The sequence below is a fragment of the Papilio machaon genome, chromosome 19 (genome assembly GCF_912999745.1).
Source record: "Papilio machaon chromosome 19, ilPapMach1.1, whole genome shotgun sequence".
NCBI lineage: Eukaryota > Metazoa > Arthropoda > Insecta > Lepidoptera > Papilionidae > Papilio > Papilio machaon.
In genome coordinates this window covers 3,972,882-3,993,742 of record NC_060004.1, presented here as the reverse complement: position 1 = coordinate 3,993,742, position 20,861 = coordinate 3,972,882, and the positions used below count along the sequence as shown (strand labels likewise).

The following is a 20,861-nucleotide window of genomic DNA, read 5'->3' as shown; positions in this document are numbered from 1 at the left end:
TAAAAGAACGAAGAATTAATGAATGTATAAACGTACAAAAATCCATGTATTGTTTTTTCTACCCGGACGTGAAATGCCATAACAATTCAATTTTATATAATGATACAGTCAATTATAAAATTTGGACTGTTTGAAAATCTTCTAGGTGACAAATGACATATCAGCTCTGACAACTATTTTTCTCAGTATCAGAAATTCCGCCAAAATTGCCTGTGTAAATATTTCTTATCGCATATTTATATTATTCTTAGTTTAGTGGTTGGTAAAATGAAAAAATAACATACTAGCAGTAGTTACTCGCGAGTAACTTAACTTACTCTAATTTGATCGAATCTGGACTAAGAGATTTTATTGTTAAAAAATAATTATAAATCTTTTAAATCCAATAGTACGAAGACAATGAGTAGACAATAAATATTACAAAATGTTAATTTTTTTTTATGCTTATACCCATCATGTCAAATATCCTTGTAGATTTATGGCTATTATTTACTGTTTTTTTTGTGCTATTTTCTTTGCTCATTTTGGGTTTACATATTTTTTTGTGACAAAACTAATCGCGATAGCAGCGTCTCCCATCAGACCAGATAAAATTGTTTGACCAAACAATCAATAGGCCGTTTTCGTTTTCATTTGAAAGAGAAAAAAATATGTTACGTTCAAAATTGTATATTTTCAGATGACGTCGTTAATAAGATATTTCTTAGTAAACTCCGCAACCACATCCACCGAAGGCACGTCCAGCGATAGCGGGACCGTAGCCGATTCCGGCAGCGAGACCGGGTCCGTAGCCCAAACCAGCAGCAGCGGGGTAGCCCCAAGCGGGAGCAGCGATGTCTTCGCTCACCATGCCCACGGCACCGTTGCCGCAGCCGTAAGAGACGGCACCAGCGCCGGCAGTAGGCAGCGCACCCTCCAGACCAACGGTACCCAGGAAAGGAAGCTCACCGCCGACGGCTAAGATGCCACCGATCTCGTTTTCGGACAGAACGGACAAACCGACGGGTGGGATGGGGGAAGCACTGGAAGTGGGGAATCCACCACCGGTGGATGTTGGGATGGCAGCGAGACCGCATCCGCATCCGGCTCCATAACCACCCAAGGGACCGGCGCCGAAGGGAGCTGCACCCATCAAAGGTGCTTCGTAACCCAAACCAGCGCCGCAGTATGCGGAGATGGACTGTAAAAGATTTTTAATTTTCATCAATTCATTGTAATCGTCAGAAAAATTTTATTTCTTCGTCATTTGTAGAAAATTTTAATTAATTTTTTTTTTTTAGGTTTAAATTCGAAAAAGTCAAAATTTTAACTTACATGAGCAAAGAAGGCCTGTAGGCAGAAGAGAAGAACGGTCTTAGCTGACATGTTGATGAATGTATGATACTATACTGAGGTTAATGTTAAGTTAGTGTATATTTATATGAAAAACGATGAAACTATATAATACAAAAACTGAAATTAAGAAATTACTTACATACAATACACTAACATACAATACGTGACAATTTTAATAAAAAAAGCGGTTAAGAAATATTAAACAATGCATATTGTGTTGTTGTTCCCTTTTGAATTTATATGAATCGATAAGGGACGTGTTGTTTTTGGGTTTGATAACAAAAATAAGAAAATGTCAAAATGTCAAAAACTTAACTCGTCTGTCCTATTATCATGATAAAATAATATAATTGAGCCTTATTAGCCTTCCAAGAAATGGGCGCACCTAAAAACCTTGTTCTCAGGCGTCTGTATGAGGACGAGACTGCGTTGGTAAGAATAGACAATAAGTTATCGAGTCAATTTAAAACTGGAGCAGGGGTTCATTAAGGATGCATTGCGGATATATCTCTGCTGCCATTCAATCATTCTTTTTGCATCTAGTGCTAGCCTAATGGAACAGCTTCTCAAGATATTGGAGAAAGTTAGTGGTCAAAAGAGCGAGAAACAGAGGATGGACGTACTCGGGATATAATGCTCTGAAGATACCTTGGACCGCATTTCAGACCAACAAGTAGATCCTCAAAGAAGTTGGTATTTAGTTATTTTAAAGTTTAGTTTTTTATCTATTTTGAAGTTAAAACTAAAACCTTCTACCATACACTCGACTATAATTTTTTTAAACCCTTTACTTATTATTACGAAATTGTTTTGTTCGCCGGATAAAGGTATAATATATATATAAATATGTAGCTTCCTACGTTAGAATCATTCTCGATTTCATATTGTCGGAAAACAAACATCCAACATGTCTCCTTTCGCCTTCTTGTTGCTCTGCATCCAGGCTTGCTTGGTCCAGGTAAATATTGTTTTTTATGCATTGATTGTTATTTTTAGGAAAAGTACTTAATTATTCCAAAATAATTTTAAAATAATTTTCTTACGGTGAAGGAAAACATCGTGATGCAACCTGCACATATCTGAGAAGAAATTCAATGATATGTGTGAAGTCAACCAACCCGCACTTGGCGAGCGTGGTTGACTATGGCCTAGTCACCCCTAAATTGGGGTAGGTTCCGAGCCCCTCGGTGGGGACGTATAGTGAGCTGATGATGATGAATTTTAAAACGTTTTAGAATGCGTACAGCGCATGTCTTGGAGCTGGACTCGGTTTGGGTTACGCCGATGGATGGGCCGGTGAATGTGGCCGCGGATACGGACCCGGCTTAGCGACCGAATTCGGCTATGGACCCGGACTTGGTCTTGGCTACGAAACCGGACTTGGACTTGGCTACGGACTCGCTGGCCCTGCTGCCATTGCTGGCCCAGCTTACGGAGGTACCGGCGTCGGCGACATTGCCGTCGCTGGTGAGATGGGTGTTGCCGGTACTACCCTTGTCGCTGGACAGGTGCCTATCCTGGGTGCTGTCAGATTTGGAGGAGATGTGCCAGCTGGAGGTGTTGTCTCCATCGCCGGCAGCTGCGCTGGTGGATGTGGGTGCAACGGCGCTTATAACGGCGGTTACCTGTACTAAAAACAAACTGGCCTTCTGAATCTGTCCATAATAAATGCGACGAAACATAAAGATAAACCTTTAATTTCTTTTAACTTACTCACAACAAAACTAAGTACTATTGGAAAAGTAAGGTGTCTTTAGATTGGTTTACAATAATTCTTGATAAACATCAACCTTTGTTTCTCCACTGCTGGAATGCTGCTTTTCCCAATGCCTTCAAAGATTGTAGTCCTTCGCAATTCTTAATGATGAATGCTAAATCCATTCTGACCACAACATCTTTAACATTTTAAAATGGAATTAAAGCATTATTTTAAGACCCAGAAATTAATACACTCACAAAAGGTAACTAAGGCTTAGTGGATCTATTCTTTCTCTCTGATTCTCTGGACTCCTGTTAAAGCTGCCAGTTCCTATGGACAGTCGAACGACTAACCACTTAATCAAATCCACTTCCCCTTCCTTCGTCTCCTTATATGAAGAGGGTGGGAAGGGAACGTGGAACTAAATTAAGCGTCCGACACGCACGTTCATGCCGTCGATTCACGCCTGTCTTCTATGTAGTCGTGGTATTCCGGTCGACAAATCCCATTCGTGCACCCAACAATTATTGTTGTTGCGGGATCTACCACTGTGAGATGACATCCTAATTCCTCTTACCTAAATAATGACGTTTTCCCGTGATATAAGGGCAAATGATATAAGGGGAAATGTTTTCAGCTATTTATTAAGTGAGAATGTTGTTGCAGTTTTGAGAAAGTGACTTGGAAAGGAAGCTGATCTCACTACCATAAGCCACCGTGGCTAGGAAGAGAGCGAGTCGTATTATTTTTAGGATTGCCCTTTAATAGCATGCTAAATAATAGGCGTAAGTTTGTTTACTGGCAAATTGAGATAGTAATGTATGAGTGCATATTGTAAAATTCTTTGTAACACAAAAAAGAGGTTATATATCAAACGAAAGTTTCAAGCGAAGCTTGAATGCTACTTTGTGTTTTCAGAAATGCAAAGATTTTCCTAGACCCTTCGTATGCAAGGCTACGAAAATCTTCGGCATCCGCCAATTATAAAAATTCAATGGTCTGTATGAAATAAAAAAATTATAAAATTTAGTGCACATGATGTAAAAGTTTGCGTTAATTTAACGAAAAGCCAATTATTCAAATTTTGGTCTGTCTGTTATACTGTTTGAACGAAATGACGAGTTATGTTGACGATTTGATATCATGTGAATGGATTGTGCGCTACGCGATACTCGCGACGGAAATATACAGTATTAGTATTGAAGATTTATGAAGGTCCTAACTTTGGTAATTTAATTATTGCATTCACTATAATATTAAAACAAACATATTTAGCGTTCAAAATTGTATATTTTCAGATGACGTCCTTAATAAGATATTTCTTAGTAGATTCCGCAACCACATCCACCGAAGGCACGTCCAGCGATAGAGGGACCGTAGCCGATTCCGGCAGCGAGACCGGGTCCGTAGCCCAAACCAGCGGCAGCGGGGTAGCCCCAAGCAGGAGCAGCGATGTCTTCGCTAACCATACCCACGGCACCATTGCCGCAGCCGTAGGAGACGGCACCAGCGCCAGCGGTAGGCAGTGCTCCCTCCAGACCAACGGTACCCAGGAAAGGAAGCTCACCGCCGACAGCTAAGATGCCTGCGATCTCGTTCTCAGACAGAACGGACAAACCGACGGGTGGGATGGGGGAAGCACTGGAAGTGGGGAATCCACCACCGCTGGATGTTGGGACAGCGGCCAGACCGCATCCGCATCCGGCTCCATAACCAGCCAAGGGACCGACGCCGAAGGGAGCTGCGGCCATCAAAGGAGCTTCGTAACCCAGACCACCGGTACAGAAGGCGGAGATAGTCTATAAAAATTATAAATTTTTTGTGTACACCAATCCTTTGTTTTACGCATTTTAATTTTATTATATTTATGTTTACTCACCTGGATCAAGAGGGCTTGGGCGCAGAAAAGGACGATAGCTTTAGCAGACATGTTGATTGTGTTTATGAGAAACAAGTATAAACATCAATGAGATCGTTTGGTATTTATAGTGTTGGAAGTTATGTGTAAGCGCACCTATTGAAATTGTGAACATTGTTCAAACCCTCGTAAAGGTTTTTTCAATATTCATGTACGTGTTCAGTGTGTTTTTGCGATAAAACACAAAATAGTCATTAATGTATTGGATTTGTACTATTTTGAACTAATTAAGTAACATTGTGACAATGATAATGGAGCACTGTCTCACGTTTTCTTATTTATGACGAAATTGACGAGTATTAAGAGAATGGTTGACATATAAAAGACAATTTCAATATTTGACGAATCATTCAGTCGTAAAACAATTCTCCAACATGTCTCCCTTCGCCTTCTTGCTCCTCTGCATTCAAGCTTGCTTGATCCAGGTAAGTTAGTAATTATAATTGAAATTGAAAATATTTATTGCAACTATTTTGAGATTTTTCTGTAACCGTAAATGAATAATTCGGCGAAGGAGTTTAAAAACATTTTGTAAATTCACAGAATGTATACAGCGAGTGTCTAGGAGCCGGCCTCGGTCTGGGCTACGCAGGTGGTTTAGCTGGTGAATGCGGACTCGGTTATGGACCTGGTTTAGCAACCGAATTCGGTTACGGACCCGGACTTGGACTCGGCTACGGAGCCGGTATTGGACTTGGCTACGGACTCGCTGGTCCTGCCGCCATCGCTGGCCCTGCTGCCATCGCTGGCCCGGCTTATGGAGGCACCGGCGTCGGTGACATTGCCGTCGCTGGCGAGATGGGCGTCGCCGGTACTACCGTCGTCGCTGGACAGGTACCAATTTTGGGCGCTGTCAGATTCGGTGGTGATGTCCCAGCTGGTGGCGTCGTCTCCATTGCAGGAAATTGCGCCGGCGGCTGCGGGTGCAACGGCGCTTACAACGGCGCTTACCTGTACTAAAAGCAAACTATGATTCTTTGAATCTGTCTTTAATAAAAGCTATAACAACTATAACAATAAAGCTCTTATTTTATTTATTTATCCCGTCATAATAACAACAACAACAACGTAACTCACGCTCGTTACCCAGAGGGGTACGCAATAGGACACATCGTAGTAAACCTATTTTTTTCTGAAAAGATCTCGATTGATACTAATATTATCAACAACAGCTATTCTGATTATTATCAAAAATACTCTTTATGCAAGTATATTATTTTAACTAAAATTAAAATTTATTTTTATTTTATATCGATGAACTAAAATAACTCGCTGCATATAATTCTTAAAGCTTTGTCAACTTAAATAATGACAATTCCTACTCTTTATACTATTTAGTCTGTTTGTTTTGTGTGAAAACTCCGTAACCATATTAGTTTTTGCTGCTAAACACTAGGAAATAAAATAAAATTTAATTTAATTCCAAAAGCAGAGTGATAGATACATTATGTAATAATGATAGCAAAAGGGAGTGGCTCAGCTTAGCCGACTCCGGTTGAAGTCCGGTGTCGAGCTGTTTTCTGTTTTCTGCAGCAAGTTGGCGCATCGGCAGTGCTAAATTTTGTATTTCCGTTTAAAGATGTCGGGAGACATTTTATTTTTAAGGGAGGGAGAGAGATCATGCCATATTCTTGCTGCAATAAACTTAAAACGTCCATCATACCGTGCTGATTTATGCTTGATTATTATCACCAGATTCGACATTGCATGAGTTTTTTTTAAAAATTATTCTTGATCCATGCTCCAGATCACTCAATGGACTTAATTAGTATATTAAAGCTCTCTTCTTACTTTCACGTTGAGTATGCCTTTCCTGTTCAGATATAGGTATAGGCTCCAACACATAAAACATTGTGATAGTTACAATTAGTAAAGAATTGACTTTACTATAATTCTTAATATTCTATTTATAAAATCTCACGCCGGGAAAGATAAATGAAATTAGAGGGCACTGTAATGATTTGTCGCTTTTATTATACAAATATTCAAAAAGCCATAATTTGTTTCTAGTACAGGTAAGCGCCGTTGTAAGCGCTGTTGCACCCGCAGCCGCTAGCGCAGTTTCCTGCAATGGAGACAACGCCACCAGCTGGAACGTCTCCACCGAATCTGACAGCGCCCAAAATCGGTACCTGTCCAGCGACGACTGTGGTACCAGCGACGCCCATCTCGCCAGCGACGGCAATGTCGCCGACGCCGGTGCCTCCGTAAGCTGGACCAGCGAAGGCAGCAGGACCAGCGATGGCAGCAGGGCCAGCGAGTCCGCAGCCAAGTCCAAGACCAGCTCCGTAGCCGAGTCCAAGTCCGGGGCCGTAACCGAATTCGGTGGCTAAACCAGGTCCATAGCCGAGTCCGTATTCACCAGTCAAAGGACCTGCGTAGCCAAGACCGAGGCCGGCTCCCAGGCATTCACTGTATACAATCTGTGAATTTAAAAATTGTATTGAAAGTAATTGAAATTAATTTGGTGATTTTTAAGAGTGTATATACAACAAATTATTCATATACGGCCAACACAAAACTTCTGTTATTGATGACTGATACTGATTTGTATTGTTAAAGACAAATTAAACTCCTAATCATTGGTCTCAAAAACCAACGATAAGTTACCTGGATCAAGCAAGCTTGAATGCAGAGGAGCAAGAAGGCGAAGGGAGACATGTTGCAGATTTGTGTTTCGACTGAATGATTCGTCAATAGTAAAAGTGTCTTTTATATGTTACCCATTCTCTTACTAATTAAAACAATTTCATCATACGTGAGGCAGCGATCCATTGTCAGTTTCATAATTTTATTTAAATGCATTCAAATAAATAGTTCCAGTACAGACAACTTTTTCCTATTTTTTGTCTTATCGTAAAAACACATCAAACACGTACACTAATAGTAAGTTGAAATAGGCTTTCAAGGGTTTTCACAATGTTTATAATTTCAATAGGTTTGCTTACACGTAACTTCCAGCACTATAAATACCAAACGATCTCATTGATTTTTACACTTGTCTCTCATAAACATAGTAAACATGTCTGCTAAAGCTATCGTTCTTTTCTGCGCCCAAGCCCTCTTGGTCCAGGTGAGTTAACCAAAATGTAATTAAATTTAGAAGTTGAAAATTTTGAAAATTGAAATTGAAATTGAAAATGAGAGTTTTGATGGTCAAAAATAAACAAAATATAATTATTGAACTCTAATTTGTTTAGACTATCTCAGCATACTGCGGCGCTGGTTTGGGTTACGAAACTCCTTTGATGGCCTCAGCTCCCTTCGGTGCTGCTTCCTGGGCTGGTTATGGAGCCGGATGCGGATGCGGTCTGGCCGCCGTCCCAACATCCAGCGGTGGTGGATTCCCCACCTCCAGCGCTTCCCCCATCCCACCCGTCGGTTTGTCCGTTCTGTCTGAGAACGAGATCGGAGGCATCTTAGCCGTCGGCGGTGAGCTTCCTTTCCTGGGTACCGTCGGTCTGGAGGGTGCGCTGCCTACCGCTGGCGCTGGTGCCGTCTCCTATGGCTGCGGCAACGGTGCCGTGGGCATGGTGAGCGAAGACATCTCTGCTCCCGCTTGGGGCTACCCCGCTGCCGCTGGTTTGGGCTACGGACCCGGTCTCGCTGCCGGAATCGGCTACGGTCCAGGTATCGCTGGACGTGCCTTCGGTGGATGTGGTTGCGGAATCTACTAAGAAACGTCTCATTAAAATGTAATCTGATAATACACAATTTTGAACGCATAATGATTTTTTTTCTTCTTTAAACTCAAAACTGACCCATTCATATATTTTGTTTTGTTTTTTACAATTTAATGCGAAAATTATTCGACAATTTTTTTTATTTCACGAAATGTATGCCGTAATTCTCAAAAATACAAAAAAATTACGACAGGTGAATAGAAATTTTATTCTTCAGGTTTACTGGCGCCGAAGTTACGTTTATTAAGCAGAAAGACTAAAGTTGTTAATTATAAGTCTCCCAGACCTATTTGTGTTAGTCACTGAGCATTGATGTAATAGTTTCCTATATTCTTTATGCTCCGTGGACAGTTTAAATTATAACAATAGCGTCCTTAATCTAAAGCTACAACAGCTTTACTATAGATAAAATTATATTGATTGTTAATTTGTGTTGTAACAAACTAAACAATCAATGTAAGCTAAGTCTAGCTTGACTTGTCAGTTTAGTAATATGATGAGTCTAAATTCGATGAATAGAAATGTTCATAACATATCAACAGACATTCATGTCTGTTCATATATTTTGTTGTTTAAACTAACGCGTTTAATGAATAATTAAAATCAACAACGACAAACGCAACATTCTCAATCGCAGTGTTACAATTATTTTAATAAAAAGTATCTTTCAAAAACTAGTAATTCAATAACACTCCGAGTTGAAGTTCAATTACATTAGTTTATTAACCTATCGTGATACTAATCACCAATTGTTAAAAACGACACAATGTAATTTTAAAAGATTACGTCTGATACCTAAACTTGGTACCTATATACTGTCGACATTTCCGGTGTATGCAAAATGCATGCAGAATAAGAAATGGATACGGTTGATTAAATGAAACAATTTATAAAAGAAGATGTTCTTAGCGATTTGAAACACTTGGATTCCTGACAATTATAGTAACAACACCTCTGTCGAAGATCATTATGTTGCGTTACTATAATTTAATAGTACAGTACATCGAGTAAAGATTAATCTAAAGTCAATGTCAAGTCAATGATTGCATTAGTATCAGCGGTAGGTATTACTTATTAAAATAATTTCATTTTGCTGTGCAAGACTGTAGTCCAACCCAAACATACCCGATTTTCCCAATTTTAATTTATATGTGATACTTTCGTTTTAGTTTCAGATTAAGAAAAATAAATAAAATTAGAGCTTTATCGTAATATTTTCTCGCATTTATTAAAGACAGATTCAAATCGTCATAGTTTGTTTTCAGTAGATGTAAGCGCCATTGTAAGCGCCGTTGCATCCGCAGCCGCCGGCGCAATTTCCTGCAATGGAGACGACGCCACCAGCTGGAACGTCACCACCGAATCTGACAGCGCCCAAAATTGGAACCTGTCCAGCGACGACGGTGGTACCGGCGACGCCCATCTCGCCAGCGACGGCAATGTCGCCGACGCCGGTGCCTCCGTAAGCCGGGCCAGCGATGGCAGCGGGGCCAGCGATGGCGGCAGGACCAGCGAGTCCGTAGCCAAGTCCAAGACCGGCTCCGTAGCCGAGTCCAAGTCCGGGTCCGTAACCGAATTCGGTTGCTAAACCAGGTCCATAACCGAGTCCGCATTCACCAGCCAAACCACCTGCATAGCCTAGGCCGAGGCCGGCTCCGAGGCACTCGCTGTATACATTCTGTGAATATACAAAATATTTTTAAACTCCTTCGCCGAATTATTCATCTACGTTTAACAGAGAACTTAAGAAATAATTGCAATAAATATTTCAATTTCAATTTTAATTTCTAACTTACCTGGATCAAGCAAGCTTGAATGCACAGGAGCAAGAAGGCGAAGGAAGACATGTTGCAGATATATTTTTTGACTGTATGATTCAACAAAAAAGGGTCTTTTTATATGTGAACCATTCTCTTACTAACCAAAACAATTTCGTCATAAATAAAAAAAAAAAAACGTGAGACCATTGTCATTTTTATAATGTTACTTAAATAAATTATTCCAAATAGTACAAGTCCAATACATTAATGCCTATTTTGTGTTTTATCGCAAAAACGCATTGAACACGTACACGAATATTGAAAAAAGTCTTGCGAGGGTTTACAAAATGTTCATTATTTCAATAGGTGTGCTTACACATAACTTCCAGCACTATAAATACCAAACGATCTCATTGATGTTTACACTTGTTTCTCATAAACACAATCAACATGTCTGCCAAAGCTGTCGTCCTCTTCTGCGCCCAAGCTCTCTTGGTCCAGGTAAGAAAATAAAAAATAATTTAACAATGAAATGAGTTTACAAAAAATTGGTTGTAACAACATATATTCATGTACTTTGATTTGTTTAGACTATCTCCGCCTTCTGCAATGGTGGTCTGGGTTACGATGCTCCTTTGATGGCTGCAGCTCCCTTCGGCGCCGCTTCCTGGGCTGGTTATGGAGCCGGATGTGGATGTGGTCTGGCCGCCGTCCCAACATCCAGCGGTGGTGGATTCCCCACTTCCAGTGCTTCCCCCATCCCACCCGTCGGTTTGTCCGTTCTGTCTGAGAACGAGATCGGGGGCATCTTAGCCGTCGGCGGTGAGCTTCCTTTCCTGGGTACTGTTGGTCTGGAAGGAGCGCTGCCTACCGCCGGCGCTGGTGCCGTCTCCTATGGCTGCGGCAATGGTGCCGTGGGCATGGTGAGCGAAGACATCGCTGCTCCCGCTTGGGGCTACCCCGCTGCCGCTGGTTTAGGCTACGGACCCGGTCTCGCTGCCGGAATCGGCTACGGTCCCGCTATCGCTGGACGTGCTTTCGGTGGATGTGGTTGCGGAATCTACTAAGAAATGCCTCATTAACGACGTCATTTAAAAATATATAATTTTAAGTCAATTTTATTTTTATTTCAATTTTATTTTCGTTTTAGGAAAATAATATTATAAATGTAGTATTGAATTTTCCTGTGTAAAGCATTTAAAAAAACCACTCGTTTTTAAATTCATTTAATAACAATCGAATTTCATATTATGTACTACGATTAAACTAGCTGTAGCTCGTTTCTCCCTCCGCGTGAAATGAAAAAATAATGTATGTACCAAATTTCAGTCTGGTCCGTTCAGCCGTTCTGGAGTTACAAAATAAAAACCATCCATTCATCTAAACATGCTCATTTATAAAATTTATTTGTACTTTATTTTATTGGTTTGGCACAAAATATAGTTACACCTTTTAATAAACATATTGTTTCCTATTCATACTACAGTCAAAACCGTTTATGGCGACATCGTTTAGAACAACATACCGGTTAAATTGACCAAAAATCAAAGGTCCTGGCTGAATGTTATATACATATCTTTCCTATTAATACCTGTCACCGGTTGTTACAACTATCGGTTTTTACGACTCAATATGAGTAGTCCCTTCGATGTCGTTATAACAGATTTTGACTGTATATTTAAATAATTTCACTTTCCCTTCATAAGAGCTCAACCCTAACCTCTCTTCCTAACTCTTTTACTTCCCAAAATACTTATATTATTAATAACACCATTCTTACTTAATAAAAGGATAAAGGATAAACGGGGCGGGGTCTAAACTACGGACTCCACTGGGCACGAGGGGTTCTCCTCGTACTTGTGCAGGTTCCGCTGCAAGGAGAGCCCCTCGTGCATTTGCGATCCGGGTACCGAGGAGTCTGTGCTGCATCTTATAATACTGTTAAGCGTCGGCCCTCTTGGCCATAAATAGAAATAAGACGTAGTTTATTATTTTATCACATTCGTAATAGTAAGTATTTATTGTTTTTATTTATGTTTTTAGTATTTTAAGTTTTTAAAAGGAAACGAATGTGATATTAGTTTAAGTTTTATGTAATTGGTCAAATATTATAAATAAAGAAATAAAGAATATTCCGCACCCCAGGTCCCTGACCTTGACTATGTTAGGGGAACGAGAGGGCGGCATAGCGCCGTCAAAAAAAAAAAAAACTATGGACTCCGGTCGTTTTTAAGTTAAAGGAGAAGAATTACTTTGTCCGTTTATATTCGCCATCTGCTGAAATTTACACGTTATCCTTGAGATCGATCCCAAAATTTTAATCACTTTGTATGGAGTGAAGTACAAAATTATACGAATGCACTCTTAACGTTTGAACATATTTCTTTTGCTATTGTGATCTTCAGTTCGGTTAAATTTAAACAAAATTAATTTAAAATTTCGCTAATATGGTTAAAATCAAATACTGATATCTTTCTCAAACTATTTACAAACCACTATTTTCTAATAATCCTACTATACATATTGCTTATATTATATACATATATTGCAGTACATATGAGACCGATTTATTAGCTGGGTTCAAAAAAATAGGAGGTTATATTATATATAAATTCAATAGTGATATTTTGAGTGTAATAATTTCTGGGATTTAAAATAACAGTTTACTTAATTCTGATTATTTTGCAAAGTTAGAAATGTTAATCTCATATTAAACTTAATATTCATCATCAGGAATGCCTGCAGTCAAAATAGACCATACTGTTTCGTTATAACATAAATTCTATGTGATATGTTTATGAAGTGTGACCAAGTAGTTAAATGAAAGAAGAGCTTGGTCGTAATGATTCGTCGTTTTTATTTTAGACAGATTCAAATAGTCATAGTTTGTTTCTAGTACAGGTAACCGCCGTTGTAAGCGCCGTTGTAAGCGCCGTTGTAAGCGCCGTTGCAACCACATCCACCAGCGCAGCTGCCGGCGATGGAGACGACGCCGCCAGCAGGAACATCACCTCCGAATCTGACAGCACCCAGGATAGGCACCTGGCCAGCGACGACGGTGGTACCAGCGACGCCCATCTCACCAGCGACGGCAATGTCACCGACGCCATTGCCTCCGTAAGCCGGGCCAGCGATGGCAGCAGGGCCAGCGAGTCCGTAGCCAAGTCCAAGTCCAAGTCCGGTTTCGTAGCCAAGTCCAAGTCCGGGTCCGTAACCGAATTCGGTGGCTAAGCCGGGTCCGTAGCCGCGGCCACATTCACCAGCCCATCCATCAGCGTAGCCTAGACCGAGTCCGGCTCCAAGGCATGCGCTGTACGCATTCTATAACGTTTTAAAATTGTTGTTAAATAATTAGATAGTTTCATTAAAAAAAAAAACATTTCAATATAACAAATGCATTAATTTTAATATTTACCTGGACCAAGCAAGCTTGGATGCAGAGCAGCAAAAAGGCGAAAGGAGACATGTTTGTTTTCCGACTGCGTAATCGAGAATGATTCTATTGTAGGAAGAAAACTATTTATATATTTACCTTTATCCGGAGGACAATAAAATTTCGTAATAATAAATATAGGTATGTATGTAATATACGTCTAAAGTATCATTTTTATAGTACTCCTACGTACAGTTTGGCTTCACCAATTGTATTATTTTTATGATGATAAGTAGTTTAAGACACTTACGAGTAAAACAAAAAACTTATTATTACAATTCCTACTTTTATTATCAAACCCAAAAACAACACGTACCTTGCCGATTCATATAATTTCAAAAGAAAACAACAACACAACAAACTTTTTGATTAATATTTCTTAACATTTTTTTCATTTAAACAGTCACGTATTGTATGTTAGTGCTTTAAATTATTTCTTAATTTCATTTTTGTATTATTTAGGCCGTTTTTCATATAAATATAACCTTACTATACGTTAACCTCAGTATTGTATTATACATTCATCAACATGTCAGCTAAGACCGTCCTTCTCTTCTGCCTTCAGGCCTTTTTGGCTCACGTAAGTTACAATTTTGACTTTTACGAATTTAACCCTAAAACAAAGCCAAAGAAAGAAAATCGTAACACTATAAAACTAAATTTTCTGCAAATGCCAAAGGAATAAACGTTACTGACAATTGCAATAATTTGATGAAAAATTTCAAATAAAAATCTTTTACAGTCCATATCCGCATACTGCGGCGCTGGTTTGGGTTACGAAGCTCCTTTGATGGGTGCAGCTCCCTTCGGCGCCGGTCCCTTTGCTGGTTATGGAGCCGGATGCGGATGTGGTCTGGCCGCCGTCCCAACTTCAAGCGGTGGTGGATTCCCCACTTCCAGTGCTTCCCCCATCCCACCCGTCGGTTTGTCCGTTCTGTCCGAGAACGAGATCGGAGGCATCTTAGCCGTCGGTGGTGAGCTTCCTTTCCTAGGCACCGTCGGTCTGGAGGGTGCGCTGCCTACCGCTGGCGCTGGTGCCGTCTCCTACGGCTGCGGCAACGGTGCCGTGGGCATGGTGAGCGAAGACATCGCTGCTCCCGCTTGGGGCTATCCCGCTGCCGCTGGTTTGGGCTACGGACCCGGTCTCGCTGCCGGAATCGGCTACGGTCCCGCTATCGCTGGCCGTGCCTTCGGTGGATGTGGTTGCGGAATCTACTAAGAAATGTCTCATTAATAACGTCATCTGAAAATATACAATTTTTAATTCGAAATATTTTTATTTTAATTATTTTTTTAATTTTACGTAAACATTATTATTACAAATGTAGTATTGAATTTTACTGTGTACAAGGTAAAAATACTACGCGTTTGTGAAATTGTTTAACAATGGAAATTCGCCATAGAAACACGTTTGATATTTTTATAACTACACGATTAGTTTCTAATTACCTACTACAAAACAATATAGTGTTACCTGTTGGCGATACTAATAATTTTTTTTATAATTAAAAATGTAAATTAGTATCGAAAACCTATTTCTATTCATAAAAAGCCGCAATGACATTAACCTATTTCCAGTCCACTCACTTCTTCCTGCGTTGGCTTAGCCATTTTCAGTAATAAAAGGACTCGTATTATTTTGTTTGTAAAACGTATTAAGACCATGTTTTTACAAGATTTTTTTAATTTTTATGTCTTATTAACTTAGCATTATTGATTAAAAAATGTTTAACATATTATTTGTATTCTACATTACCTGATTTTTATTTTGGTAATTAAAAAATAACCCATGTATGCCAGCTGTCGCCCGGGTTATAGTCGCGTGATATTAAAAAAAACCTAACCAGCCTATGTGATATTCCACATTGTAATATAAACGATCCTCTCATCTTGATCCGTTCAGCCGTTCTGGAGTTACGAGATAACCAAACAATAATCCATCCTAACGTTCGTATTTTTCTGTAAGATGTTATGTCAGCCAGTCCGCGATTTATCTGAAGAGTGTGCATGCCGGGGGACTTGTTTTGGTCCTCTTACCCTTCACACGTTTTCACACGTGTTTAAGCACATGTCCTGGGTTCGAATCTCACCATATGCCAATATAATTTTCGATTATCGATTTACATATGTACTCGTAAATTTATCTAATGTTTTTATGGTGAAGGAAAACATCATGATGCAACCCGCACATAAATGCGAAGAAATTGAAAGATATGCATGATGCCAACCAACCCGCACTTGACCAGTGTGGTTGACTATGGCCTAGTCACCCCTAACTTAGCTTAGGCTCCGAGCCCCTCAGTTGGGAAGATGAGGACCCTTCACATTTTCTTATAAGGATATTACGGAAAGGGGAAGTGGATTTGACGGATGAAGGGACGCATGGAAAAAGGTAATCCTTCTGTGCGTCCCCTCCTCCATCAATTATAGGTAGGCAAAGCATCTGCAATTGCGGTTGTTTATGAGTTTGTCCTTTGCCACCTTATATTAATAAAAATATAATGTTTCCTGAATTGATTCAAAAATGTTTTTAATCACGTTGTATGTAGTGAAGTACAAAAAATTGTTCGATTGCTCTATATAGATCATATTTTTCTATTGCTATTGTGATCTTTAGTTCAGTTAACCCACACACTCACGCCTGTAACCCAGAGGGGTAGGCAGAGATCACGAACTTCCATTTGGTGTAGCCAAATGAAGCTCCGCAATCCATTTAATTAGTTCGATAAAATTGAAACGAAATTAATTACAAATACTACAGATAAAATAGTTCGTGACCGCGAATATTTAACAACAGTTGTTGAGTCCGTAGCAGCATGTCGTTTGGGTGGACAATCCATGTGAATGTTACATTAAATCTAGTAACATTACACCTAGTTCCAGCTAGACGTTGATCCGTCCCCAGCTTAAAAAATCATTGTATTTTGAGTGTAATATAATAATTTCTGAGATTTAAAATATTTATTTCCTTAGTTCTAGTTGCTATATTAAAAATGTTATTCTTAATATGGCTATAGAAATCTAATAGTCAAACATGAAGGAACCTAACGTTCCAGTATTACTTAATTTATATGTGATACTTGTGATCAAATAGTTAAATGAAAGTAGAGCTTGATCGTAATGATTCGACGTTTTTATTACAGACAGAATCAAATAGTCATAGTTTGTTTTTAGTACAGGTAACCGCCGTTGTAAGCGCCGTTGTAAGCGCCGTTGCAACCACATCCACCAGCGCAGCTTCCGGCGATGGAGACGACGCCGCCAGCAGGAACATCACCTCCGAATCTGACAGCACCCAGGATAGGCACCTGGCCAGCGACGACGGTGGTACCGGCGACGCCCATCTCACCAGCGACGGCAATGTCGCCGACGCCATTGCCTCCGTAAGCCGGGCCAGCGATGGCAGCAGAGCCAGCGAGTCCGTAGCCAAGTCCAAGTCCAAGTCCGGTTTCGTAGCCAAGTCCAAGTCCGGGTCCGTAACCGATTTCGGTGGCTAAGCCGGGACCGTAGCCGCGGCCACATTCACCAGCCCATCCGTCAGCGTAGCCCAGACCGAGTCCGGCTCCAAGGCATGCGCTGTACGCATTCTAAAACGTTTTAAAATTATTATTAAACAATTAAATACTTTTATAAAATATACAAAATAAATATTTAAATTTAACAAATGCATTAATTTTAATATTTACCTGGACCAAGCAAGCTTGGATGCAGAGCAACAAGAAGGCGAAAGAAGACATGTTTGTTTTCCGACTGTGTGATCGAGAATGATTCTATGGTAGGAAGAAAACTATTTATATATTTACCTTTATCCGGAGGACTATAAAATTTCGTAATAATAAATATAGGTATGTACATAATTTACGTCTAAAGTATCATTTTTATAGTACTCGTACGTACAGTTTGGCTTCACCAATTGTATTATTTTTATGATAATAAGTAGTTTAAGACACTTACGAGTAAAACAAAAAACTTATTATTACAATTCCTACTTTTATTATCAAACCCAAAAACAACACGTACCTTACCGATTCATATAATTTCAAAAGAAAACAACAATACAACAAACTTTTTGATTAATATTTCTTAATATTTTTTTTATTTAAACAGTCACGTATTGTATGTTAGTGTTTTAAATTATTTCTTAATTTTTAATTTGTATTATTTAGGCACATTTTTCATATAAATATAACCTTACTATACGTAACCTCAGTATAGTATCATACATTCATCAACATGTCAGCTAAGACCGTCCTTCTCTTCTGCCTTCAAGCCTTTTTGGCTCACGTAAGTTACAATTTTGACTTTTACAAAAACCCTCAAACAAAGCCAAAAAGGAAAATCGTAACAGTATATAATTAAGTTTTCTGTAAATGCCGAAGGAATAAACGTTACTGACAATTGCAATAATTTGGTGAAAAATCTCAACTAAAAATCTTTTACAGTCCATCTCCGCATACTGCGGCGCTGGTTTGGGTTACGAAGCTCCTTTGATGGGTGCAGCTCCCTTCGGCGCCGGTCCCTTGGCCGGTTATGGAGCCGGATGCGGATGTGGTCTGGCCGCCGTCCCGACTTCAAGCGGTGGTGGATTCCCCACCTCCAGCGCTTCCCCTATTCCACCCGTCGGTTTGTCCGTTCTGTCCGAGAACGAGATCGGAGGCATCTTAGCCGTCGGTGGTGAGCTTCCTTTCCTGGGCACCGTCGGTCTGGAGGGTGCGCTGCCTACCGCTGGCGCTGGTGCCGTCTCCTACGGCTGCGGCAACGGTGCCGTGGGCATGGTAAGCGAAGACATCGCTGCTCCCGCTTGGGGCTACCCCGCCGCCGCTGGTTTGGGCTACGGACCCGGTCTCGCTGCCGGAATCGGCTACGGTCCCGCTATCGCTGGACGTGCCTTCGGTGGATGTGGTTGCGGAATCTACTAAGAAATGTCTCATTAACAACGTCATCTGAAAATATACAATTTTTAATTCGAAATATTTTGCTTTATTTTTTTTATTTTACGTAAACAATATTATTACAAATGTAGTATTGAATTTTACTGTGTACAAGGTAAAAATACTACACGTTTGTGAAATTGTTTAACAATGGAAATTCGCCATAGAAACACGTTTGACATTTTTATAACTACACGATTAGTTTCTACCTACTACAAAACAATATAGTGTTACCTGTTGGCGATACTAATAATTTTTTTTATAATTAAAAATGTAAATTAGTATCGAAAACGTATTTCTATTCATAAAAAGCCGCAATGACATTAACCTATTCCCAGTCCACTCACTTCTCCCCGCGTCGGCTTAACCATTTTCAGTAATAAAATTACTCGTAGTATTTTGTTTGTAAAACGTATTAAGACCATGTTTTTAAAGGATTTTTTAATTTTAATTTATGATTAATTTGGCATTGTTGAGTAAAATAATAATGTCTAAATATTAAACACATTGTTTGTATTCTACATTAGCTGATTTTTATTCTGGTAATGAAAAAATAACCCATGTATGCCAGCTGTCGCTCGTGATTGTAGCCGCGTGAAATTAAAAAACCTAACTAGCCTATGTGATATTCCACATTGTAATATAAACGATCTTGATCCGTTCAGCCGTTCTGAAGTTACGAGATAACCAAACAATAATCCATCCTAACGTTCGTATTTTTCTGTAAGATTTAATGTAAGAAATTCCGCGTTTTATCTGAAGAGTGTGCCGGGAGCCTTATTTTGGTCCTCTTACCCTTCACACTCCACGGAGCGTCGGTGGCTCAGGGGTTAAGCACAGGACCTGTAAGCTGCAGGTCCTGGGTTTGAATTCCGCCATATACCAAAATATTTTTCGATTATCGGTTTACATAATATGTATATTTATCTAATGTTTTATGGTGAAGGAAAACATCATGATGAAACCCGCACCAAGCCAAATGAATATCCGCAATCCATTTAATTAGTTCGGTTATATTGAAACGAAATTAATTACAAACACCACAAATAAAAATAGTTCGTGACCGAATATTGAACAACAGTTGTTGAGTCCGTAGCAGCATGTCGTTTGGGTGGACAATCGATGTGAATGTTACATTAAATCTAGTAACATTACACCTAGTTCCAGCTAGACGTTGATCCGTCCCCAGCTTAAGAAATCATTGTAGTTTGAGTGTAATATAATAATGTCTGAGATTTAAAATATTTATTTCCTTAATTTTAGTTGCTATATTAAAAATGTTATTCTTAATATGGCTTTATATAACTCTAATAGTCAAACCTGAAGGAACCTTACGTTCCATTATTACTTAAATTGTATGTGATACGTTTTTGATGTGTGATCAAATAGTTGAATGAAAGAAGAGCTTTTTTTTTAGAGAAGAGATTCGATGTTTTTATTACAGACTGATTCAAATAGTCATAGTTTGTTTTTAGTACAGGTAAGCGCCGTTGTAAGCTCCGTTGTAAGCTCCGTTGCAACCACATCCACCAGCGCAGCTGCCGGCGATGGAGACGACGCCGCCAGCAGGCACATCACCTCCGAATCTAACAGCACCCAGGATAGGCACCTGGCCAGCGACGACGGTGGTACCAGCGACGCCCATCTCACCAGCGACGGCAATGTCGCCGACGCCATTGCCTCCGTAAGCCGGGCCAGCGATGGCAGCAGGGCCAGCGAGTCCGTAGCCAAGTCCAAGTCCAAGTCCGGTTTCGTAGCCAAGTCCAAGTCCAGGTCCGTAACCGAATTCGGTGGCTAAGCCGGGTCCGTAGCCGCGGCCACATTCACCAGCCCATCCGTCAGCGTAGCCCAGACCGAGTCCGGCTCCAAGGCATGCGCTGTACGCATTCTAAAACGTTTTAAAATTATTGTTAAACAATTAGATAGTTTTAATAAAAAAATCAAAATAAATATTTCAATTTATCAAATGCATTAATTTTAATATTTACCTGGACCAAGCAAGCTTGGATGCAGATCAACAAGAAGGCGAAAGGAGACATGTTTGTTTTCCGACTGTGTGATCGAGAATAATTCTATGGTAGGAAGAAAACTATTTATATATT

The 20,861-nt window shown here is 39.9% G+C and overlaps 13 protein-coding genes across 13 annotated transcripts; 6 read left to right on the top strand and 7 right to left on the bottom strand.

Moving 5' to 3' along the window:
* Window positions 1–703: 703 nt before the first annotated feature.
* On the bottom strand, window positions 704–1,365 carry LOC106715168 (chorion class B protein PC10). The gene is made up of 2 exons (XM_045682639.1): window positions 1,315–1,365; window positions 704–1,180 (listed from the first exon to the last, which is right to left on the bottom strand). The coding sequence occupies exons 1-2, from the start codon at window positions 1,363–1,365 to the stop codon at window positions 704–706; spliced, it is 528 nt and encodes a 175-aa protein (XP_045538595.1).
* An 874-nt stretch (window positions 1,366–2,239) lies between these two features.
* On the top strand, window positions 2,240–2,969 carry LOC123722099 (chorion class A protein L11-like). The gene is made up of 2 exons (XM_045682638.1): window positions 2,240–2,293; window positions 2,571–2,969. Exons 1-2 carry the CDS (start codon window positions 2,243–2,245, stop codon window positions 2,967–2,969), a joined length of 450 nt encoding a protein of 149 aa, XP_045538594.1. The 5' UTR covers window positions 2,240–2,242.
* A 1,387-nt stretch (window positions 2,970–4,356) lies between these two features.
* LOC106709357 (chorion class B protein PC10) lies at window positions 4,357–4,964 on the bottom strand. The gene is made up of 2 exons (XM_014501150.2): window positions 4,914–4,964; window positions 4,357–4,833 (listed from the first exon to the last, which is right to left on the bottom strand). The coding sequence occupies exons 1-2, from the start codon at window positions 4,962–4,964 to the stop codon at window positions 4,357–4,359; spliced, it is 528 nt and encodes a 175-aa protein (XP_014356636.2).
* A 362-nt stretch (window positions 4,965–5,326) lies between these two features.
* On the top strand, window positions 5,327–5,912 carry LOC123722080 (chorion class A protein L11-like). The gene is made up of 2 exons (XM_045682537.1): window positions 5,327–5,377; window positions 5,496–5,912. The coding sequence occupies exons 1-2, from the start codon at window positions 5,327–5,329 to the stop codon at window positions 5,910–5,912; spliced, it is 468 nt and encodes a 155-aa protein (XP_045538493.1).
* A 1,046-nt stretch (window positions 5,913–6,958) lies between these two features.
* Window positions 6,959–7,621, bottom strand: LOC123722098 (chorion class A protein L11-like). Its single transcript, XM_045682637.1, has 2 exons — window positions 7,563–7,621; window positions 6,959–7,375 (listed from the first exon to the last, which is right to left on the bottom strand). Exons 1-2 carry the CDS (start codon window positions 7,611–7,613, stop codon window positions 6,959–6,961), a joined length of 468 nt encoding a protein of 155 aa, XP_045538593.1. The 5' UTR covers window positions 7,614–7,621.
* A 353-nt stretch (window positions 7,622–7,974) lies between these two features.
* LOC123722097 (chorion class B protein PC10-like) lies at window positions 7,975–8,629 on the top strand. The gene is made up of 2 exons (XM_045682636.1): window positions 7,975–8,025; window positions 8,153–8,629. Exons 1-2 carry the CDS (start codon window positions 7,975–7,977, stop codon window positions 8,627–8,629), a joined length of 528 nt encoding a protein of 175 aa, XP_045538592.1.
* A 1,267-nt stretch (window positions 8,630–9,896) lies between these two features.
* On the bottom strand, window positions 9,897–10,482 carry LOC106715165 (chorion class A protein L11). The gene is made up of 2 exons (XM_014508391.2): window positions 10,432–10,482; window positions 9,897–10,313 (listed from the first exon to the last, which is right to left on the bottom strand). Exons 1-2 carry the CDS (start codon window positions 10,480–10,482, stop codon window positions 9,897–9,899), a joined length of 468 nt encoding a protein of 155 aa, XP_014363877.1.
* A 363-nt stretch (window positions 10,483–10,845) lies between these two features.
* Window positions 10,846–11,462, top strand: LOC106715164 (chorion class B protein PC10). Its single transcript, XM_014508390.2, has 2 exons — window positions 10,846–10,896; window positions 10,986–11,462. Exons 1-2 carry the CDS (start codon window positions 10,846–10,848, stop codon window positions 11,460–11,462), a joined length of 528 nt encoding a protein of 175 aa, XP_014363876.2.
* A 1,825-nt stretch (window positions 11,463–13,287) lies between these two features.
* LOC123722096 (chorion class A protein L11-like) lies at window positions 13,288–13,897 on the bottom strand. Its single transcript, XM_045682635.1, has 2 exons — window positions 13,811–13,897; window positions 13,288–13,716 (listed from the first exon to the last, which is right to left on the bottom strand). The coding sequence occupies exons 1-2, from the start codon at window positions 13,859–13,861 to the stop codon at window positions 13,288–13,290; spliced, it is 480 nt and encodes a 159-aa protein (XP_045538591.1). The 5' UTR covers window positions 13,862–13,897.
* A 460-nt stretch (window positions 13,898–14,357) lies between these two features.
* Window positions 14,358–15,047, top strand: LOC123722095 (chorion class B protein PC10-like). The gene is made up of 2 exons (XM_045682634.1): window positions 14,358–14,408; window positions 14,571–15,047. The coding sequence occupies exons 1-2, from the start codon at window positions 14,358–14,360 to the stop codon at window positions 15,045–15,047; spliced, it is 528 nt and encodes a 175-aa protein (XP_045538590.1).
* A 1,951-nt stretch (window positions 15,048–16,998) lies between these two features.
* On the bottom strand, window positions 16,999–17,577 carry LOC106715163 (chorion class A protein L11). Its single transcript, XM_014508389.2, has 2 exons — window positions 17,515–17,577; window positions 16,999–17,415 (listed from the first exon to the last, which is right to left on the bottom strand). The coding sequence occupies exons 1-2, from the start codon at window positions 17,563–17,565 to the stop codon at window positions 16,999–17,001; spliced, it is 468 nt and encodes a 155-aa protein (XP_014363875.2). The 5' UTR covers window positions 17,566–17,577.
* A 484-nt stretch (window positions 17,578–18,061) lies between these two features.
* LOC106715162 (chorion class B protein PC10) lies at window positions 18,062–18,747 on the top strand. Its single transcript, XM_045682633.1, has 2 exons — window positions 18,062–18,112; window positions 18,271–18,747. The coding sequence occupies exons 1-2, from the start codon at window positions 18,062–18,064 to the stop codon at window positions 18,745–18,747; spliced, it is 528 nt and encodes a 175-aa protein (XP_045538589.1).
* A 1,483-nt stretch (window positions 18,748–20,230) lies between these two features.
* LOC123722094 (chorion class A protein L11-like) lies at window positions 20,231–20,798 on the bottom strand. The gene is made up of 2 exons (XM_045682632.1): window positions 20,748–20,798; window positions 20,231–20,647 (listed from the first exon to the last, which is right to left on the bottom strand). Exons 1-2 carry the CDS (start codon window positions 20,796–20,798, stop codon window positions 20,231–20,233), a joined length of 468 nt encoding a protein of 155 aa, XP_045538588.1.
* Window positions 20,799–20,861: the final 63 nt, after the last annotated feature.

What these genes read in the sequence shown, in the direction of transcription:
- LOC106709357 (XM_014501150.2), bottom strand. Translation starts at nt 4,964, where the DNA reads ATGTCTGCTAAAGCTATCGTCCTTTTCTGCGCCCAAGCCCTCTTGATC. An exon ending in CCCAAGCCCTCTTGATCCAG is followed by an intron (nt 4,834 to 4,913) that starts GTGAGTAAACAT and finishes TAATTTTTATAG; the next exon opens with ACTATCTCCGCCTTCTGTAC.
- LOC123722094 (XM_045682632.1), bottom strand. Translation starts at nt 20,798, where the DNA reads ATGTCTCCTTTCGCCTTCTTGTTGATCTGCATCCAAGCTTGCTTGGTC. An exon ending in TCCAAGCTTGCTTGGTCCAG is followed by an intron (nt 20,648 to 20,747) that starts GTAAATATTAAA and finishes AAAACGTTTTAG; the next exon opens with AATGCGTACAGCGCATGCCT.
- LOC123722098 (XM_045682637.1), bottom strand. Translation starts at nt 7,613, where the DNA reads ATGTCTCCCTTCGCCTTCTTGCTCCTCTGCATTCAAGCTTGCTTGATC. An exon ending in TTCAAGCTTGCTTGATCCAG is followed by an intron (nt 7,376 to 7,562) that starts GTAACTTATCGT and finishes TTAAATTCACAG; the next exon opens with ATTGTATACAGTGAATGCCT.
- LOC123722097 (XM_045682636.1), top strand. Translation starts at nt 7,975, where the DNA reads ATGTCTGCTAAAGCTATCGTTCTTTTCTGCGCCCAAGCCCTCTTGGTC. An exon ending in CCCAAGCCCTCTTGGTCCAG is followed by an intron (nt 8,026 to 8,152) that starts GTGAGTTAACCA and finishes TAATTTGTTTAG; the next exon opens with ACTATCTCAGCATACTGCGG.
- LOC106715163 (XM_014508389.2), bottom strand. Translation starts at nt 17,565, where the DNA reads ATGTCTTCTTTCGCCTTCTTGTTGCTCTGCATCCAAGCTTGCTTGGTC. An exon ending in TCCAAGCTTGCTTGGTCCAG is followed by an intron (nt 17,416 to 17,514) that starts GTAAATATTAAA and finishes AAAACGTTTTAG; the next exon opens with AATGCGTACAGCGCATGCCT.
- LOC106715165 (XM_014508391.2), bottom strand. Translation starts at nt 10,482, where the DNA reads ATGTCTTCCTTCGCCTTCTTGCTCCTGTGCATTCAAGCTTGCTTGATC. An exon ending in TTCAAGCTTGCTTGATCCAG is followed by an intron (nt 10,314 to 10,431) that starts GTAAGTTAGAAA and finishes GTATATTCACAG; the next exon opens with AATGTATACAGCGAGTGCCT.
- LOC123722099 (XM_045682638.1), top strand. Translation starts at nt 2,243, where the DNA reads ATGTCTCCTTTCGCCTTCTTGTTGCTCTGCATCCAGGCTTGCTTGGTC. An exon ending in TCCAGGCTTGCTTGGTCCAG is followed by an intron (nt 2,294 to 2,570) that starts GTAAATATTGTT and finishes AAAACGTTTTAG; the next exon opens with AATGCGTACAGCGCATGTCT.
- LOC106715162 (XM_045682633.1), top strand. Translation starts at nt 18,062, where the DNA reads ATGTCAGCTAAGACCGTCCTTCTCTTCTGCCTTCAAGCCTTTTTGGCT. An exon ending in TTCAAGCCTTTTTGGCTCAC is followed by an intron (nt 18,113 to 18,270) that starts GTAAGTTACAAT and finishes AATCTTTTACAG; the next exon opens with TCCATCTCCGCATACTGCGG.
- LOC106715168 (XM_045682639.1), bottom strand. Translation starts at nt 1,365, where the DNA reads ATGTCAGCTAAGACCGTTCTTCTCTTCTGCCTACAGGCCTTCTTTGCT. An exon ending in TACAGGCCTTCTTTGCTCAT is followed by an intron (nt 1,181 to 1,314) that starts GTAAGTTAAAAT and finishes AATCTTTTACAG; the next exon opens with TCCATCTCCGCATACTGCGG.
- LOC123722080 (XM_045682537.1), top strand. Translation starts at nt 5,327, where the DNA reads ATGTCTCCCTTCGCCTTCTTGCTCCTCTGCATTCAAGCTTGCTTGATC. An exon ending in TTCAAGCTTGCTTGATCCAG is followed by an intron (nt 5,378 to 5,495) that starts GTAAGTTAGTAA and finishes GTAAATTCACAG; the next exon opens with AATGTATACAGCGAGTGTCT.
- LOC123722096 (XM_045682635.1), bottom strand. Translation starts at nt 13,861, where the DNA reads ATGTCTCCTTTCGCCTTTTTGCTGCTCTGCATCCAAGCTTGCTTGGTC. An exon ending in TCCAAGCTTGCTTGGTCCAG is followed by an intron (nt 13,717 to 13,810) that starts GTAAATATTAAA and finishes AAAACGTTATAG; the next exon opens with AATGCGTACAGCGCATGCCT.
- LOC123722095 (XM_045682634.1), top strand. Translation starts at nt 14,358, where the DNA reads ATGTCAGCTAAGACCGTCCTTCTCTTCTGCCTTCAGGCCTTTTTGGCT. An exon ending in TTCAGGCCTTTTTGGCTCAC is followed by an intron (nt 14,409 to 14,570) that starts GTAAGTTACAAT and finishes AATCTTTTACAG; the next exon opens with TCCATATCCGCATACTGCGG.
- LOC106715164 (XM_014508390.2), top strand. Translation starts at nt 10,846, where the DNA reads ATGTCTGCCAAAGCTGTCGTCCTCTTCTGCGCCCAAGCTCTCTTGGTC. An exon ending in CCCAAGCTCTCTTGGTCCAG is followed by an intron (nt 10,897 to 10,985) that starts GTAAGAAAATAA and finishes TGATTTGTTTAG; the next exon opens with ACTATCTCCGCCTTCTGCAA.